This window comes from Triticum aestivum, chromosome 7D (assembly GCF_018294505.1).
Source record: "Triticum aestivum cultivar Chinese Spring chromosome 7D, IWGSC CS RefSeq v2.1, whole genome shotgun sequence".
In the NCBI taxonomy this organism is placed as follows: domain Eukaryota; kingdom Viridiplantae; phylum Streptophyta; class Magnoliopsida; order Poales; family Poaceae; genus Triticum; species Triticum aestivum.
The window spans coordinates 94,375,377-94,394,448 of NC_057814.1; the positions used below are offsets into that span (position 1 = coordinate 94,375,377).

Here is a 19,072-nt window from a genome sequence, read left to right on the forward strand (position 1 = left end):
GATTACACCGTCCGGCCCAATTGGGACAGAGGATGATTCGACGGACGGCTGGGCCATTCCAGAGAGCTTTCCGCCCACGCAGATCCTGGCGGTCGCGTATGTGACTCACCACAGCGTGTATGAGCATGGGCACCAGCAGTGCCCGGGCTGCCCTCGACATGTTCGATGGAATGACCGAACAAGACTCAGTGCATTTTCTTTACTCCTGTTTGATCAGATCTTTGCATAGACCACTAGTTCATTTCACACATGATGAACGCTTGCAAACCATAATCATGTAGGAGGCATTCTTGTCGAACATGATCAATGACAATGAAGATCCGACCGAAATGGAGTATGAATTGGAGGCCACTACCACATTTGAAGTTGGGACAGCATCTGATCCCAATCCGAAGAAGAAGAAGAAGAAGAAGAAGAAGTCCGGAATCCTATCGTGACCACCCGCAATGTGGCATCTCTCCAACATCGTTGGGGGTATCATTCAAGGGGAAGTGAACAAGTACGCCGACTACTACTCACAAGCCAAACGCCCTCAAAGTGAGATGGGAGTCGCAACTCATGTAAGCTCGATTGATTCATCTTGTCGTCATTTGCATATTCTTCTTGTGTTTGCATTCTCATGCTCATACATATGTTGTTTGCTAGACGGCAGTGGCAGCCACTTTGTATCACGAGGTGGAGAAGAAGCCATTGCTTTTAGCCATTGTTGGGTCATATTAAATTGCAAGCCGAAGTGGAACCAACTTGTGGCCGACCTCAAGGCTGGCAAGAAGAGGAATGATGTCTCAAGCTCCAATCAATTAGGTTGGACGATGAAGAGGACGATGTTGTCCTGACGAATGGAAAATCCATTGTGCCAAAGGATAACTGCCAAGTCATGGGAAACAAGTGGGAGAAGGCATGTGCCGCCAGTGATGTCGCGGCTACCAAAATGTCGTCCACATGGATGGGCATTTTTTTGCTGAGGGAGAACAAGAAGGAGGAGAGGTACAAGCTCATGTTATATGCACAAAAGGAAACGATGGAGTGGGACCGAAAGTGGGCGAAGAAGAAGCTCGAAATTAATAGGGAGAAGATCGAGTTGGAGAAGCAACAAGGGTCGATCAAATGGGAACTCGAGAAGGCCAAGAAATTTGGCGACATAGAGCTTGAGAAGGAGAGGTTGCAACTCGCACGAGACGCGGAAGATGCTAGGATCATGTTGGCGGACGAAACCCTCTTCGATGAGCATGCGAAGAAGTGGCTTGTGGACAAGAAGATGAATATCAACGATCGTAGGAAGTACGAGTCGACGAGGACGGCTGCGGCCCGGATGCAGGCGGAGGAGGCAGCCCGGATGCAAGGTAGTCCGGACCAGTGATCTGAGGCCATCCGTCACGCTCGGGCATTGATTTTTTGACATGTCCGGTTGCTGAACTATGATTTGCTTTGCTTTGTTTCGAACTTTGGAATTCGGACAATTTGTATCGTATAATCGAAGTGCATGGATTGCATGGATTTGAGGATCAGAATTTACGGTATGTGGATGTGCGACGCAACATTTGAGGGATGCCCGGTCAGTGCCCGCGGATGTGTCCGGGTGCGTCCGCGGGCGTTTGAGGGGTCAGATTTACCAAGTCCGGCTGTAGATGCTCTTAGTTGGCTGGTCTTAAGTCAAGTCAAATCAACACTCGCCAAATTAATACCATTAGATTCATTATAGAATATACATTCCTATTATACTTAGTTGGTATTGTAGATATTCATATATTTTTAAAATATATTTGATCAAACTTTACAAAGTTTAACTTAAGACAAACCTAATATGCAAAGTAAAAAAAAAACAAAGGGAGTATTGATACGTCTCCAACGTATCTATAATTAATGAAGTATTCATGATATTATATTATCCATCTTAGATGTTTTATATGCATTTATATGATATCTTATATGATTTTTGGGACTAACCTATTAACCTAGAGCCCAGTGCCAGTTTCTGTTTTTCCCTTGTTTTTGAGTATCGCAGAAAAGGAATACCAAACGGAGTCCAATTGACGTGCCAATTTTTGATGATTTTTTATGGACCAACAGAAGCCCCCGAAGTAAAAGAGTTGGGCCAGAAGAGTCCCGGGCTGTCCACGAGGGTGGGGGGCGCGCCCACCCCTCTGGGCGTGGGCCTCTATCTCGTGGACGACTCGGAGACCCCCCTGACGTGAGACCTACGCCAAAAATTCCTATAAATACAGAAACCTCCAGAAAATAACCTAGATCGGGAGTTCTGCCGCCGCAAGCCTCTGCAGCCACCAAAAACCAATCGGGACCCTGTTCCGGCACCCTGCCGGAGGGGGGATCCATCACCGGTGGCCATCTTCATCATCCCGGCGCTCTCCATGACGAGGAGGGAGTAGTTCACCCTCGGGGCTGAGGGTATGTACCAGTAGCTATGTGTTTGATCTCTCTCTCTCTCTCGTGTTCTTGATTCGGCACGATCTTGATGTATCGCGAGCTTTGCTATTATAGTTGGATCTTATGATGTTTCTCCCCCTCTACTCTCTTGTAATGGACTGAGTTTTCCCTTTCAAGTTATCTTATCGGATTGAGTCTTTAAGGATTTGAGAACACTTGATGTATGTCTTGCATGTGCTTATCTGTGGTGACAATGGGATATTCACGTGATCTACTTGACGTATGTTTTGGTGATCAACTTGCGGGTTCAGTGACCTTGTGAACTTATGCATAGGGTTGGCACACGTTTTCGTCTTGACTCTCCAGTAGAAACTTTGGGGCACTCTTTGAAGTTCTTTGTGTTGGTTGAATAGATGAATCTGAGATTGTGTGATGCATATCGTATAATCATACCCACAGATACTTGAGGTGACATTGGAGTATCTAGGTGACATTAGGGTTTTGGTTGATTTGTATCTTAAGGTGTTATTCTACTACGAACTCTATGATAGATCGAACGGAAAAAATAGCTTCGTGTTATTTTACTACGGACTCTTGAATAGATCGATCAGAAAGAATAACTTTGAGGTGGTTTCGTACCTTACAATAATCTCTTCGTTTGTTCTCCGCTCTTAGTGACTTTGGAGTGACTCTTTGTTGCATGTTGAGGGATAGTTATATGATCCAATTATGTTATTATTGTTGATAGAACTTGCACTAGTGAAAGTATGAACCCTAGGCCTTGTTTCAACGCATTGCAATATCGTTTGTGCTCACTTTTATCATTAGTTACCTTGCTATTTTTATATTTTTAGATTACAAAAACCTATATCTACCATCCATATTGCACTTGTATCACCATCTCTTCGCCGAATTAGTGCACCTATACAATTTACCATTGTATTGGGTGTGTTGGAGACACAAGAGACTCTTTGTTATTTAGTTGCAGGGTTGTTTGAGAGAGACCATTTTCAACCTACGCCTCTCATGGATTGATAAACCTTAGGTCATCCACTTGAGGGAAATTTACTACTGTCCTACAAGCCTCTGCACTTGGAGGCCCAACAACGTCTACAAGAAGAAGTTTGTGTAGTAGACATCAAGTATTAAATTAACCAAGTATAAGAAGTAAAATCATATGTGGAGACTGCTAGACAAACCGAAAGAACATATATGTCTCGAAAACTATGCAAAGAGGATCTCAAGAAAATAAAATGTGAACAAAGTCCCAAGAGATCTCTGGACACATCAAAGCCAACAACCGCCTCCAAATTTTAACATTGTCGAAGCACTCACTTCAAGAGAAGCACCACCTCCAACATCTCAAGAACCAAGGCAGCATCTTTGTCAAATTGGCTAGAGTTGAGAACATATTGTCTGGATCATAATGCATATATATTTGGAGGTTGGTTAAGTGATGAATAAACTCATAGTAATCATGTCTCATCCTTCAAAGAGAATCCACATACAAACACTTTGTCTTCAAATTTAAACTTTTAGAAGGTCAACAAAACATGGCCATAGTTTTTTCTTAACAAGTTGCATGAACAAAAGCATTTAACCAGAGACTTTTACAAATCAAATATTGTCGCTGTGTGCTCCGTCCCCTTCTTCAGCGTGCACACCGTCTACTTCTCCGACATATTCAATGTCCTCTTTTCCTCTGATGTGTGCATTGTCCCCTTTTCTGAGATCATTAGAACGTATGATCGCCATTCATGCTTCTCCCAAAATTCTTGCGCCATTGGATCAATGAAATTCAGATCCAACATGATAAACTGATTATCCTCGCCTATCCGTTCAGTTGTCTCCCGGCACTCCTGAATTTCGAGCCAACACGCATCCATCTCTTGTTGTCGTCACCCGCTCTCTTACATAGCATGTCATCTCGCCCTCTTCTTTTGGATCTTCTTCTCCTCCACCTCCATCTTTTCTTGTTTCCTCTTCTCTGTATACTTGTTTATTATCGTTATCAACTCAGCGATCTTTTGTTTCAGCGTCTCCACCTCTCCTTCTCTCTTGAGCTTCTCCTTTCGTCTCATCCTCCAGTAGGGACTGGGGCTTATAGAGACCCTTTCTTTTCCTCTCCATCACCATCATCATATTCACCGATGTCCACCTTTGGAGAGGAATTGTTGCACTTCATAGTTTTTGGACTGACATCATCATTCATCCACTTCCACTTGTCATGGTCTTCCAACAGATACCAACAATGTTGGAGGCCAAACGATTTGCCTTTCGACTTGGCTATTTGTCGGTACCTCCCGTAGGCCATGTTATCATGATACATACAAATGCTCAAAATAAAGAAAATGTGGCAATAAGAAAACAAGATTGCTTACATATTAGTCAATGGGGATACCTCTAGAGGAGCGTGCTTCACTTGCTCCAAACTATCCGCCCAACGGTTGCACATCTCTTGAATCATACCCAATAGATTTGTGAGAGGTTTGAGGGTGTGTTTCGTTTTATGCCCAAGACGGTGTTTGGAATGCTCCTCGATGTGCCTCCAATAATTTGCGCTTGTTTAGTATTTTCCGGCGACGAAATCAAGAGAGATATCTAGCCATCCCCAGACAAGAGCAATATCCTCATTCGGGGTAAAGTTTGCTCCTTGGCTTTCTTCCTCGATGAACCAAAAGGTTGGAATTGACCATATTCCGTATCTCAGCCAGACACATCCAATTCTCCAAATGCGAAAATGATGCACCCTCAAGATCGAAATCATTTGTCCTGCAGGTATCACCCATCCATACTCTAGAGAAATGATTCCTCGTTGAACCCCCCCCCCTCCCCCCAAAAAATCATAAATCATCGCTAAATCACAAGCATTGCACAACTGCCAATATTTTCCCATGGACACGTCGCATTCAATCGAATGAACAAAAAACCAAATACAAGGCAAATGATGTCTTTTTTACCTCATCGTCGTTTCTGATCCGGCGTCGAACTCGGAAGGTGCCCTAGTTTCGCATACTGTTGGGACAAAGGGATGAGGGGCAACAGTGCAGGGAGGCCGTCTATTCGGATTCTTCGCTGAGGACTGTTGCGACACGAGGGGGAGAAGGTCGGCGGTTGCACATGGTGGCTTAGGGTTTGCCACCTCTCCGTCGAACCATCGCTAGCGGGGTGGAAGAGGTCCTGGCCAAGGCGATGGTGAGCGGTTGTCGCCACAAGAGGCACAACAACCGTTGAAGTCGTAAGATCCAACTCCAAACAGATCGACTAGGCTACGAGGGCCGAGGCAGCACCCATCACGTCGTCTGCAGGGACCAAGGACAGACGAAAGCAGTCAAAGACGGTGCTACAACGAGGAAGAGGAGGCGGCAGGGCGGGCGGGAAGAGCAGCGGGTGGGAAACTATTTTTGGGTTGGTGTGAGCTCCAAATATCCCCACAACCGTCAGATATGGAGGCTCGGGGCTAGGTTTGAAGCGCCCTCTAAAAATTATGTCGGTCGGGGGTGGGATGATGACTCTACTAAAACAGCAGTATTTTTTTATCAAAAACATTTTAATAGCGGTTAATATGACAATCAAACAATTATAACGACTCTGCTAAAGTTCTTCTAATATAACACAGCACTCGCGTCTTTTTTCTCCATCGCTGGTAAGTGGGCTGTCCCTTCCTCACAGTTGTGACAGGAGACAACATTTATTTGGAGAAATACGCAGCATTCACACATCACGCTCAGGCCATTACAGACAACAGTACACACACATGGGCACACGGTATACAGTAGACACACGAGTGCCTATCACTACAGCACACCATGTTGACCGAGGGACGACTCTGACCATTTATAATCCCGTGGAGTCTCATACGAATCCAAGACTAATCGCCAGACAACCTTCTCTGCGCGAATAGTTCCTTGCCTATAAAACAAAGATATTGAGAATAGCCAACAGAGAAGCTGGACACGATCACACGAGGATGGAGCGTTCTTCTTCCTTGCTCGCCCGCAGCAGCGTCGCCCTCCTGCTGCTGCTGGCTCTCCTACTCTGTTCCTTGGCTTGCTCGGCAGCGGTCCAAGGTATATATGCGTTTTCCTCAAACAACTAATCACTTCTTTCTATGTATGCCCCGCCGGATTGATCAATCGACGTGTGCATGCACGCAGTTTCTCTGGACGGAAACCGCGAGGGGCAACGACCTCCGGCGCCCTGGGCATCAGGCGCGAGGTCGAAGTACTGCCCAGGCTGCAGCGACGACGGCGTCCCTCCGCCGCCACCGCCGCCGCCTGCAACTACGTCGGCACTTGCGCCTCACCGCAAGACCCTGGGGGTTGCTGCGAGGATCCCTTCCACGAGAACCACCTATACTAGATGATATATATTGTTTTGTTGATGATGATCAGACGGCTAAGAGTCAAAGCAGAGAAATCTGAGCTAAGCCTTTACGACCCAGACATGTTGCATGTTCGCTCTCCAAATTAATTCTAAGCGGAAGTTCTACCGTGACCGACACCCATCTTGTGGTACTAGAGCAACTCCGAGTCATCGTATTGGCTCGATCGTCATTATAATCATTAATATGACGATTTTGAGCAAAAATAATGCTCTAAGAGAGTCGCCATCGCTTCATATCAAACCCGCGAGTCTTCATATTTAGAGACTAGGGATTTGCTTGGAGTGTGCTCCGTCCATCAACCAACCACATGTGAGCGCTCTCCTCAGTCTTTCGCGCGGCCCATTTCTTAACCTACCAATGGTGCAGACGGTCATGACACCGTGTGCCAACTGCTCGCGGCTACCATCGCTTCTTCATAATTCGTAGGTTCATCATGGTCTAGTAACATAACCTCCAGAACAGGATTACCGTACCACTCTGACGCGGATCTTACTCTGATTGACCTACGAGGTTCAGTAATAACTTGATTTGAAGTTCCATGATCATCATCATTAACTTCCTCACTAATTGGTATAGGCGTGCGATGAACTACTTTTCAATAAGGAAGCAGGTACAATTACCTCATCAAATTCTACTTTCCTCCCACACACTTCTTTCGAGAGAAACTCCTTCCCCAGAAAAATTCCGAATTTAGCAACAAAAGTCTTGCCTTCGGATCTGTGATAGAAGGTGTACGCAACAGTCTCCTTTGGGTATCCTATGAAGACACATTTCTCCGATTTGGGTTCGAGCTTATCAGGTTGAAGCTTTTTCACATAAGCATCGCAGCCCCAAACTTTAAGAAACGACAACTTTGGTTTCTTGCCAAACCACAGTTCATGAGGCGTCGTCTCAACGGATTTTGATGGTGCCCTATTTAATGTGAATGCGGCTGTCTCTAAAGCATAACCTCAAAACGATAGCGGTAAATCAGTAAGAGACATCATAGATCGCACCATATCTAGTAGAGTACGATTACGACATTCGGACACACCATTACGCTGTGGTGTTCCGGGTGACGTGAGTTTCGAAACTATTCTGCATTGTTTCATATGAAGACCAAACTCATAACTCAAATATTCTCCTCCACGATTAGATCGTAGAAACTTTATTTTCTTGTTACGATGATTTTCAACTTCACTCTGAAATTCTTTGAACTTTTCAAATGTTTCAGACTTATGTTTCATTAAGTAGATATACCCATATCTGCTTAAATCATCTGTGAAGGTGAGAAAATAATGATATCCGCCACGAGCCTCAACATTCATCGGACCACGTACATTTGTATGTATGATTTTCAACAAATCTGTTGCTCTCTCCACTCCGGAGAACGGCGTTTTAGTCATCTTGCCCATGAGGCACGGTTCGCAAGTACCAAGTGATTCATAATCAAGTGGTTCCAAAATTCCATCAGTATGGAGTTTCTTCATGCGCTTTACACCGATATGACCTAAACGGCAGTGCCACAAATAAGTTGCACTATCATTATCAACTCTGCATCTTTTGGCTTCAATACTATGAATATGTGTATCACCACTATCGAGATTCAACAAAAATAGACCACTCTTCAAGGGTGCATGACCATAAAAGATATTACTCATATAAATAGAACAACCATTATTCTCTGATTTAAATGAATAACCGTCTCGCATCAAACAAAATCCAGATATAATGTTCATGCTTAACGTTGGCACCAAATAACAATTATTTAGGTCTAAAACTAATCCCGAAGGTAGATGTAGAGGTAGCGTGCCGACCGCGATCACATCGATTTTGGAACCATTTCCTACGCGCATCATCACCTCGTCCTTAGCCAATCTTCGCTTAATCTGTAGCCCCTGCTTCGAGTTGCAAATATTAGCAACATAATCAGTATCAAATACCCAGGTGCTACTGCGAGCATTAGTAAGGTACACATCAATAACATGTATATCACATATACCTTTGTTCACCTTGCCATCCTTCTTATCCGCCAAATACTTGGGGCAGTTCTGCTTCCAGTGACCAGTCTACTTGCAGTAGAAGCACTCAGTCTCAGGCTTAGGTCCAGACTTGGGTTTCTTCTCCTGAACAGCAACTTGCTTGCTGTTCTTCTTGAAGTTCCCCTTCTTCTTCCCTTTGCTCTTTTTCTTGAAACTGGTGGTCTTATTGACCATCAATACTTGATGCTCCTTTTTGATTTCTACCTCCGCGGCCTTTAGCATTGTGAAGAGCTAGGGAATCGTCTTATCTATCCCTTGCATGTTATAGTTCATCACGAAGCTCTTGTAGCTTGGTGGCAGTGATTGAAGAATTCTGTCAATGACGCAATCATCCGGAAGATTAACTCCCAGTTGAATCAAGTGATTGCAGTACCCAGACATTTTGAGTATATGCTCACTGACAGAACTATTCTCTTCCATCTTGCAGCTGTAGAACTTATTGGAGACTTCATATCTCTCAATCTGGGCATTTGCTTGAAATATTAACTTCAACTCCTGGAACATCGCATATGCTCTATGACGTTCAAAACGTCGTTGAAGACCCGGTTCTAAGCTGTAAAGCATGGCACACTGAACTATCGAGTAGTCATCAGCTTTGCTCTGCCAGACGTTCATAACATCTGGTGTTGCTCCTGCAGCAGGTCTGGCACCCAGCGGTGCTTCCAGGACGTAATTGTTCTGTGCAGCAATGAGGATAATCCTCAAGTTACGGACCAAGTCCGTGTAATTGCTACCATCATCTTTCAACTTTGCTTTCTCAAGGAACGCATTAAAATTCAACGGAACAACAGCACGGGCCATCTATCTACAATCAACATGAACAAGCAAGATGCTATCAGGTACTAAGTTCATGATAAATTTAAGTTTAATTAATCATATTACTTAAGAACTCCCACTTAGATAGACATCCCTCTAATTCTCTAAGTGATCACGTGATCCATATCAACTAAACCATGTCCGATCATCACGTGAGATGGAGTAGTTTCAACGGTGAACATCACTATGTTGATCACATCCAGTATATGATTCACGCTCGACCTTTCGGTCTCCGAGTTCCGAGGCCATATTTGTTATATGCTAGGCTCGTCAAGCTTAACCTGAGTATTCTACGTGTGCAACTGTTTTGCACCCGTTGTATTTGAACGTAGAGCCTATCACACCCGTCTCAGCACGAAGAACTTTCGCAACAGTGCATACTCAGGGAGAACACTTATACTTTGATAATTTAGTGAGGGATCATCTTATAATGCTACCGTCAATCAAAGCAAGATAAGATGCATAAAATATAAACATCACATGCAATCAATATAAGTGATATGATATGGCCATCATCATCTTGTGCTTGTGATCTCCATCTCCGAAGCACCGTCATGATCACCATCGTCACCGGCGCGACACCTTGATCTCCATCGTAGCATCGTTGTCGTCTCGCCAGTCTTATGCTTCTACGACTATCGCTACCGCTTAGTGATAAAGTAAAGCATTACAGGGCGATTGCATTGCATACAATAAAGCGACAACCATATGGCTCCTGCCAGTTGCCAATAACTCGGTTACAAAACATGATCATCTCATACAATAAAATTTAGCATCATGTCTTGACCATATCACATCACAACATGCCCTGCAAAAACAAGTTAGACGTCCTCTACTTTGTTGTTGCAAGTTTTACGTGGCTGCTACGGGCTTAGCAAGAACCGTTCTCACCTACGCATCAAAACCACAACAATAGTTTGTCAAGTTGGTGTTGTTTTAACCTTCGCAAGGACCGGGCGTAGCCACACTCGGTTCAACTAAAGTTGGAGAAACTGACACCCGCCAGCCACCTCTGTGCAAAGCACGTCGGAAGAACCAGTCTCGCGTAAGCGTACGCGTAATGTCGGTCCGGGCCGCTTCATCCAACAATACCGCCGAACCAAAGTATGACATGCTGGTAAGCAGTATGACTTATATCGCCCACAACTCACTTGTGTTCTACTCGTGCATATAACATCAACGCATAAAACCAGGCTCGGATGCCACTGTTGGGGAACGTAGTAATTTCAAAAAATTTCCTACGCACACGCAAGATCATGGTGATGCATAGCAACGAGAGGGGAGAGTGTTGTCCACGTACCCTCGTAGACCGAAAGCGGAAGCGTTAGCACAACGCGGTTGATGTAGCCGTACGTCTTCACGATCCGACCGATCAAGTACCCAACGCACGGCACCTCCGAGTTCAGCAAAAGTTCAGCCCGATGACGTCCCTCGAACTCCGATCCAGCCGAGTGTTGAGGGAGAGTTTCGTCAGCACGACGGCGTGGTGACAATGATGATGTTCTACCGACGCAGGGTTTCGCCTAAGTACAGCTACAGTATTATCGAGGTGGACTATGGTGGAGGGGGGCACCGCACACGACTAAAAGATCAAACGATCAATTGTTGTGTCTCTAGGGTGCCCCCTGCCCCCGTATATAAAGGAGCAAGGGGAGAGGTGCGGCCGTCCAGGAGGGGCGCGCCAGGAGGTGGGAGTAGGACTCCCTCCCTTTTCCTTGTTGGACTAGGAGTGGAGGGGGAAAGAGGAGGGAGAGAGGAAGGAAAGGGGCGCCGCCCCCCTCTCCTTGTCCTATTCAGCCTAGGGGGGAGGGGTGCACGGCCCTGCCCTGGCCGCCTCTCCTCTCTTCCACTAAGGCCCACTATGGCCCATTAAGCCCCCGGGGGGTTCCGGTAACCTCCCGGTACTCTGGTAAAATTCTGATTTCACCCGGAACACTTCCGATATCCAAACATAGGCTTCCAATATATCAATCTTCATGTCTCGACCATCTGAGACTCCTCGTCATGTCCGTGATCACATCCGGGACTCCGAACAACCTTCGGTACGTCAAAACATATAAACTCATAATATAACTGTCATCGAAACTTTAAGCGTGCGGACCCTACGGGTTCGAGAACTATGTAGACATGACCGAGACACGTCTCTGGTCAATAACCAATAGCGGAACCTGGATGCTCATATTGGCTCCCACATATTCTACGAAGATCTATATCGGTCAAACAGCATAACAACATACGTTGTTCCCTTTGTCATCGGTATGTTACTTGCCCGAGATTCGATCGTCGGTATCACCATACCTAGTTCAATCTCATTACCGGCAAGTTTCTTTACTCATTCCGTAATGCATCATCCCGCAACAACCTTATTAGTTGCAATGCTTGCAAGGCTTAAGTGATGTGCATTACCGAGAGGGCCCAGAGATACCTCTCCGACAATCGGAGTGACAAATCCTAATCTCGAAATACGCCAACCCAACAAGTACCTTCGGAGACACCTGTAGAGCACCTTTATAATCACCCAGTTACGTTGTGACGTTTGGTAGCACACAAAGTGTTCCTCCGGTAAACGGGAGTTGCATAATCTCATAGTCATAGGAACATGTATAAGTCATGAAGAAAGCAATAGCAACATACTAAACGATCGAGTGCTAAGCTAACGGAATGAGTCAAGTCAATCACATCATTCTCCTAATGATGTGATCCCGTTAATCAAATGACAACTCATGTCTATGGCTAGAAAACATAACCATCTTTGATCAACGAGCTAGTCAAGTAGAGGCATACTAGTGACACTCTGTTTGTCTATGTATTCACACATGTATTATGTTTCCGCTTAATACAATTCTAGCATGAATAATAAACATTTATCATGATATAAGGAAATAAATAATAACTGTATTATTGCCTCTAGGGCATATTTCCTCCAGAGACACGATATGCCGAATTTCAAAAGACAATATTGTATTTCAAAATGCATGATTACATACCTCCTATATCTTTTTCACGGATTTTATTTTTCTTAGTTTTTATTTGCTTCTGTTCTTAGGTTCTTAAAACTGTAATGCAGGTATTGAGTTTTCATGTGCATGAATTGAGGATGTTTCTTACTCTGTTTCTAAACTACCTTGATCGTACAATGATCAAAGAGTACAAAGATTTCTACGTGGCCAGCTGGACCTCAAACCCACCGCCATTCCTTCTCTTATTTTAAAATAAAAAAACAACGTAGATGCATGCATAGGCTCCACCACAGGTGCGGCGCGCCGCCGCTCCTATGCCTACTAGTTGCAGATAACAATGACTAAGAAAGTGGCTTAAGATTAACCTAGTCCAAGATTTGGAAAAGCATCGCCTTCTTGTTCCAATCAGGACATCACAATGACCAGTTCCAAACCACTTCACATCTTGAGAGTCCACTGTTAAGACCAACCAAAAAAACGTGGCCATAGAACATCAGAACCTTAATACAAGACTTATCAGTCAGAAATATTTTAAATAAGTTCTGCAACCGTTGAATTGAGTTGTTCTACTAGTATCACACAAAATTGGCCACATGATGAATTATTTGGCCCCCTGCAGAAAGGTCAATTGGTGCTCCGAATATTTTTTGTGAATACAAAAAACTTAACTAGTACACAATCACCGAACCTATCCACAACAGAAAACCATGACCGTCGCCAGCTTGTCTTAAAGTAAAGTACACCCAAGGATGTCCAGAAACCAACCATGTAGAACATCGCCGAACAACCAAACAGTATGATATGACCAACTTTATCATCCTGTTCTCCATTTTCTTCGAGCTCAGGAATCGACGGCGTCGCAAAGCAACTCTTTTTCAATGGTGGGCCACAGAGATACGGATTGCCTTCGTAGCTGCTCAAATCAAATGTGATGAACTGCCCCTTTGTTCCCGGTGTAGGACCAGAAAGGTTGTTGCATGCCACTGACACCGCAAGGGACTGTAATGCTACTAGCTCTGAAGGTATTTGGCCTGCCAAGTTGTTGTGCGAGAGATCCAAGCTCTCCAGATCACTTAAATTAGATAAGGACTGTGGTATTGATCCATCAAACTTGTTTTCCGAGAAATTCAATGCCCTTAACCACTTCATGCCACCTATACTTTCATGAATGGATCCTTTCAACTGGTTCGAAGAGAAATCAAGTCCAGTCATGTAGTTGAGTATGTTTCCCCTGTATTTGTCCTGCCTGCCCTTGGTCATGAATTCCTCTTGATCAGGCAGCCCAATGACATTGAATAAGACAGGAAAAGTTCCAAAACCAGGTTGGAAATCAAATAAACTGTCATCGGATCCCATAATGTTCAGGCATAAAGGTAGCTGCCCTGATAGTCTATTATGAGACAAATCTAGTAGACGCAGATACTTCAAACTACATATATCATTTGGAACTGTCCCTTCGAACATATTGCCTTTTAATAACAGTACTTTTAGCTTTGGGAAGGACTTCCCTATCAGCTTTGGAAGGACACCACTGAATTGGTTTTCTTGGAGATCCATTGTATAGATATTATTTCCCAAGTACAATGGAATAGGAAAGGTTCCATTTAATCGGTTTCTACTCATATGAAGGTAGCGTAGATCCGGTAAGCAATGCACTGGACCAGAAAGGTTGTTTTTTGACACATCAAGAAACACAAGCTTTTGCAGGTCGCATACTTCCGACGGAATCGATCCAGCCAATGAGTTCCCTCTTAAATTCAAAATGGCAAGTTCTGAGAGTGCGGATATGCAAGTAGGGAGCGGGCCGGTCAACTTGTTATTGCTAGCATCAAATGTCATAAGTATCAGACTGCCACATAACTTCTCAGGAATTTTCCCAGCAATTTCATTATCACTGAGCAATAGATGTTTAATGGCAGGTAATAGTATGTTTGGAGAGAACGAACCATAGAAATGGTTTCCAGAGAGTTTTAGACCAATGATGTTTGACATATTTCCAACAAAAGCAGCCGCAATGTCATCTAAGAAATTGTTGTATGACAAGTCTAAATACTGTAGACTATTCATGTAGCTAAAGGAAGAAGGAAAGTTGCCCATATAAGAATTCCCTGATAAGGATATGTAACTCAGATTTGGTAATGTGGTGTTGATGTCAACAGGTAATATGCTTAGCCTGTTAGAAGATGCATCCAACCATTGCAAACTGGTGTGTACTTTGGATGGAGGAAGAGGACCTTCAAAGGAGTTACTACCCAGAACTAAGTGTGATAGGTTGACATTATTTTCTATCAACCATGAAGGGAAGTTACCACTTAGGTTGTTGTTAGACATATCGACCGACTCTAGTTTATGTTAATGCAACAAAAAACTTGGTATGATGCCTGAATTGCCATTAAGGTTGCAATTTCGCAGCACTAGAACCTGAATCTGAGCTGGCAAATTTGTTGCTGGATTCTCAGTTTGCACATGAAAGTCGTTACCACTGCTTGCAAGTTCCAGTTTAGTCAATTGTCTATGATTTTGTAAGGAACTCAGCGACAGAACTCCTTCAAGAGAGTTATTTACGAGTGAAAGTTTCTCCAACAATGTGAGTTTTGCAAAGATAAGAGAGGGGAACTTTAATATTAATCTACTATTTTCCGACAGACCGAGAATTCTGAGAGAAGTCAGATTTTGCATGCATGAAGGAATCTCTCCAAATAAAAGATTGTCACTGAGATATAACACTTGAAGATCTCTCATGTTGCAGATATCTGTAATGAAAACACTTAGTGATTATTATTTAATGCACCATGTCACCATCCTGGTATTGTAATTGTACACATACGATGCATCATTTACTTTTTTGATATTTTTTCCGAAAAGATTTACCTGTAGGTATGGTGCCTTTGATATCATTATTGCCTATGTCAAGAGTATCCAACTTCATTATGCTCAGTTCTGTACAATAAACAGCATGCCAAACCATGAGAACTGATTTGGAAGATGTGACTGGCACAAATAGATCACTACGAAAAAGTTTAAATACTCCTCAGGCTAAGAGAAATTAAAGCTCACGCTGTATTGTCATATTGGAGCTGAAGTCATTCCCGTTGAGGAATAGGGACCGTAGCGATAAAATTGCGACTAAGGATGGGACGTCACTCTCCATTAATTTTCCATTATAGGATAAATCAAGAACTTTTAGTCTGTGTAATTTTGACCATACTTCAAAGCCTGCAGAAATAAATAAACAAACAGCCTATGAGGAAAAAGGAACATTTGCCGGAGAACAGCATAATTTGTTTGAAAACTGCACTGGATGAATCTAGAGAGTCTGGGCGAATTACCTGCACCGGGTGTGCATCCTTGTATCTTGAGGCCGCTCAGGGACAGATCCTGCAGCTCTTGCAAGGGGAGGAACATGGTGGTGTTGAGTAGGCCTCTGCTGGAGGCAATACTGTGCAGTATGCTGAGGTCGAGGCCGGTGACACGAGCTGTGGGGGAGCTGCAGCTCACCCCCTCCCACCGGCAGCAATCTGTGCTATTCCAGTCCAGCGGCGAGTTGTAGTTGAACTGGCCGCGGATGTCCAGAAGCGTCGCCCTCTCATCGTCCCTGCACCCCCCGCACCAGCCGCCACTGGATAGCATCGCCAAGCATAGTAGCAGGGCCATTGCCGGCGACATGGTGCAGGGGCGCGGCATGGTCCTTGCTCGTACGCACGCTCGTGCTAACTGGCCAGGTCAAATCTCGGAGAGGACTGACTGAGCCAAGTACACATACCAAATGTTGATTAGCTCAAGAAGGGAAGAGAAGTCTGGAACATTGAGGATTGACCTTATCCTTCCATCCCTCCACGGGAGTAGTATATACAAGGTGAGTTTTACATTTTCGTCCCTCTATTCTTGTTCATGTCACTAGTAGGTCCTCTCAACACTCCCCCTCAAGATGGGGCAAATATGTCTATGAGCCCCATCTTGTTACATAATTTCATATAATTTACAACACTAATACCTTTGGTTAATACATCAGCAAGCTGATCACCTGAGTTGACAAAGCTAACTTGAAGAGTTCCCTCATCTAGCTTCTCTTTGATGAAATGCCTATCTATTTCAATATGTTTCGTCCTATCATGCTGGATTGGATTATTTACTATATTTATTGTGGCTTGATTATCACAGTAGATCCGAAGAGGGCCCCCTTTGTACAATTGTAGTTCAGTAAGTAGTAAGCGTAGCCATATTAATTCACATATTCCAGAGACCATGGACCGTAACTCTGCTTCAGCAGTAGACCTGGCCACTACACTTTGTTTTTTGCTCCTCCAGCTAACCAAATTTCCTCCAACAAAGATGCAGTAGCCAGAAGTGGACCTTCTATCATCTAGACACCCAGCCCAGTCAGCATCTGTGTAACACTCTATACTGAGATGTCCAGAATTTGAGAATAGAATTCCTTTCCCAGGGCATCCCTTTAGGTATCTCAAGATTCTATATGCAGCATTTAAATGTGTAGATCTTGGGTCATGCATATATCTGCTCACAATACTCACGGCATATGCAATATCTGGCCTAGTATGGGACAAATAGATTAGTCTCCCTACCAGTCGTTGATACTGACCTTTATCAACAAGATCACCCATATCTGCCTTAATTCGATGGTTTGCCTCAATTGGTGTAGAGGCAGGTTTACAGTCTAGCATTCCAGTCTCAACAAGTAAATCAAGAACATATTTCCGCTGTGAGAGATATATACCTTGTGATGAATATGCAACTTCAATTCCTAGAAAATAATTTAGATGCCCAAGATCTTTTACTTCAAATGCTTTTGCTAGCATTTTTTTTAACCTTCTTATCCCCTCATCATCATTACCTGTAATAACAATGTCATCAACATAAACCACAAGAATTGTAAGTTTGCCATGATTACTCCTGAAAAACAGTGTATGATCAGCATTGCTTTGCTGATAGCCAATTGCGCGGATCTCCTTGCAAAACTTCCCAAACCAGGCCCTTGGTGATTGCTTGAGTCCATATAATGATTTTTTTAGTCTGCACACCTTACCCTCTGTCTCCTTACTATTAAACCCCTGTGGGATTTCCATATATACTTCCTCTTGCAAGTCACCATGTAGAAAAGCATTCTTAACATCCATCTGAAAAAGATTCCACTTATAATTCGCTGCTACTGAGATCAGGGTTCTAATAGTATTCATCTTAGCCACTGGGGCAAAAGTCTCATCGTAATCCACTCCGTATGTTTGACTATACCCTTTTGCCACTAGTCTGGCTTTATATCTCTCTATTTTGCCCTCAGGTGTTTGCTTTATGGTGAACACCCACTTACAACCCACAACTTTCTTACCTGCAGGAAGTATAGAGAGTTCCCAAGTATTATTCTTATCGAGTGCAGTCATTTCTTCAACCATTGCTGCTCTCCACCTTGGGTCCCTTACTGCCTCCTGCCAGTCATGTGGTAGTGGTGCCATCGAATCTAGAGCAGCTATAAATGAATTGTATTGAGGGCCCACAGAGGAATATGAAACATAATTGGAGACATTGTAGGGTGACATTCTTGATGGCAATTTCCCAGCAGTTAATCGAGGTTGTTTTCGGTGGGCAATGGGTATATCTAGATCATCCAATGTAAGAGCATTATCATCACACGACGGAGTTACCTGTGGAGCCTGAGATGGTAATGGTGGGTCTGGTGTTGAGTCATTCGCATCAGGCTGCTCCACTCTGGATGGTGTTCTTTCTGGTTCATAGGCTTCATGGTGAGGCTCCAAAGAAGTTACTTCCTCCCCCTGCATTTGTTTCTCTTTTGATTGCCGCCTTCTTGTATACACTTGGCATTCCCTTTCTTCGTTTGGTTTTCGCCATTGTTGTACCTCATTTGGTGTATCTTGTTCCCTTCCTTCAGCAGGTATCACTCCAATAATCATCTTTTGTGATGTAGCATCGATGTTCTCCACTTCTTTATCTCCCCCTGTCTCATAGTCTGCATCTAAGAGGTCATCAGTAAACGAATCGGGAAATACATCAGATAAGTCGACTGATCCCCCATAAAATGGTTCATGTTCACGAAACACCACATCCATACTCACAAACATTCTCTTCTCGGATGGGCACCAACATTTATAGCCCTTCTGTTTACCAGAATACCCCACAAATATACACTTTACTGCTCTTGGATCTAGCTTCCCAACCGAAGGCCTATAGTCCTTTACAAAACATGTACACCCGAACACCTTTGGTGGAACTACATATGTAGTTCTCCCAGTGAGACACTCTATTGGTGTCTTGTAGCCAAGCACCCGAGAAGGCATCCTATTCATCAAATAAGCTGCAGTCATCACTGCTTCACTCCACAAGTACTTTGGAACATTCATGGCAAACATTATGCACCTTGCAATTTCTAAAATATGCCTGTTCTTCCTTTCTGCCAAACCATTCTGTTCTGAAGTACCTGGGCAAGTAGTTTGATGGATAATTCCAAAGTTTGACAAATATTCATCAAAGTC

At 43.9% G+C, this 19,072-nt stretch overlaps 1 protein-coding gene and 1 long non-coding RNA gene across 3 annotated transcripts; one reads left to right on the forward strand and one right to left on the reverse strand.

The window, feature by feature from the left end:
* Positions 1–6,262: 6,262 nt before the first annotated feature.
* Positions 6,263–6,888, forward strand: LOC123168991 (uncharacterized). The gene is made up of 2 exons (XR_006484593.1): positions 6,263–6,455; positions 6,543–6,888. It is a non-coding gene; the product is annotated as an uncharacterized lncRNA (long non-coding RNA).
* Positions 6,889–13,096: 6,208 nt separating this feature from the next.
* Positions 13,097–17,174, reverse strand: LOC123164669 (receptor-like protein 14). Of its 2 annotated transcripts, none has more exons than XM_044582213.1 (4): positions 15,899–17,174; positions 15,627–15,785; positions 15,441–15,509; positions 13,097–15,322 (listed from the first exon to the last, which is right to left on the reverse strand). In XM_044582213.1, exon 4 carries the CDS (start codon positions 14,898–14,900, stop codon positions 13,194–13,196), a length of 1,707 nt encoding a protein of 568 aa, XP_044438148.1. In that variant the 5' UTR covers positions 14,901–15,322; positions 15,441–15,509; positions 15,627–15,785; positions 15,899–17,174; the 3' UTR covers positions 13,097–13,193. Both variants share the same exon structure in this region, with proteins under 2 accessions (XP_044438148.1, XP_044438149.1).
* Positions 17,175–19,072: the final 1,898 nt, after the last annotated feature.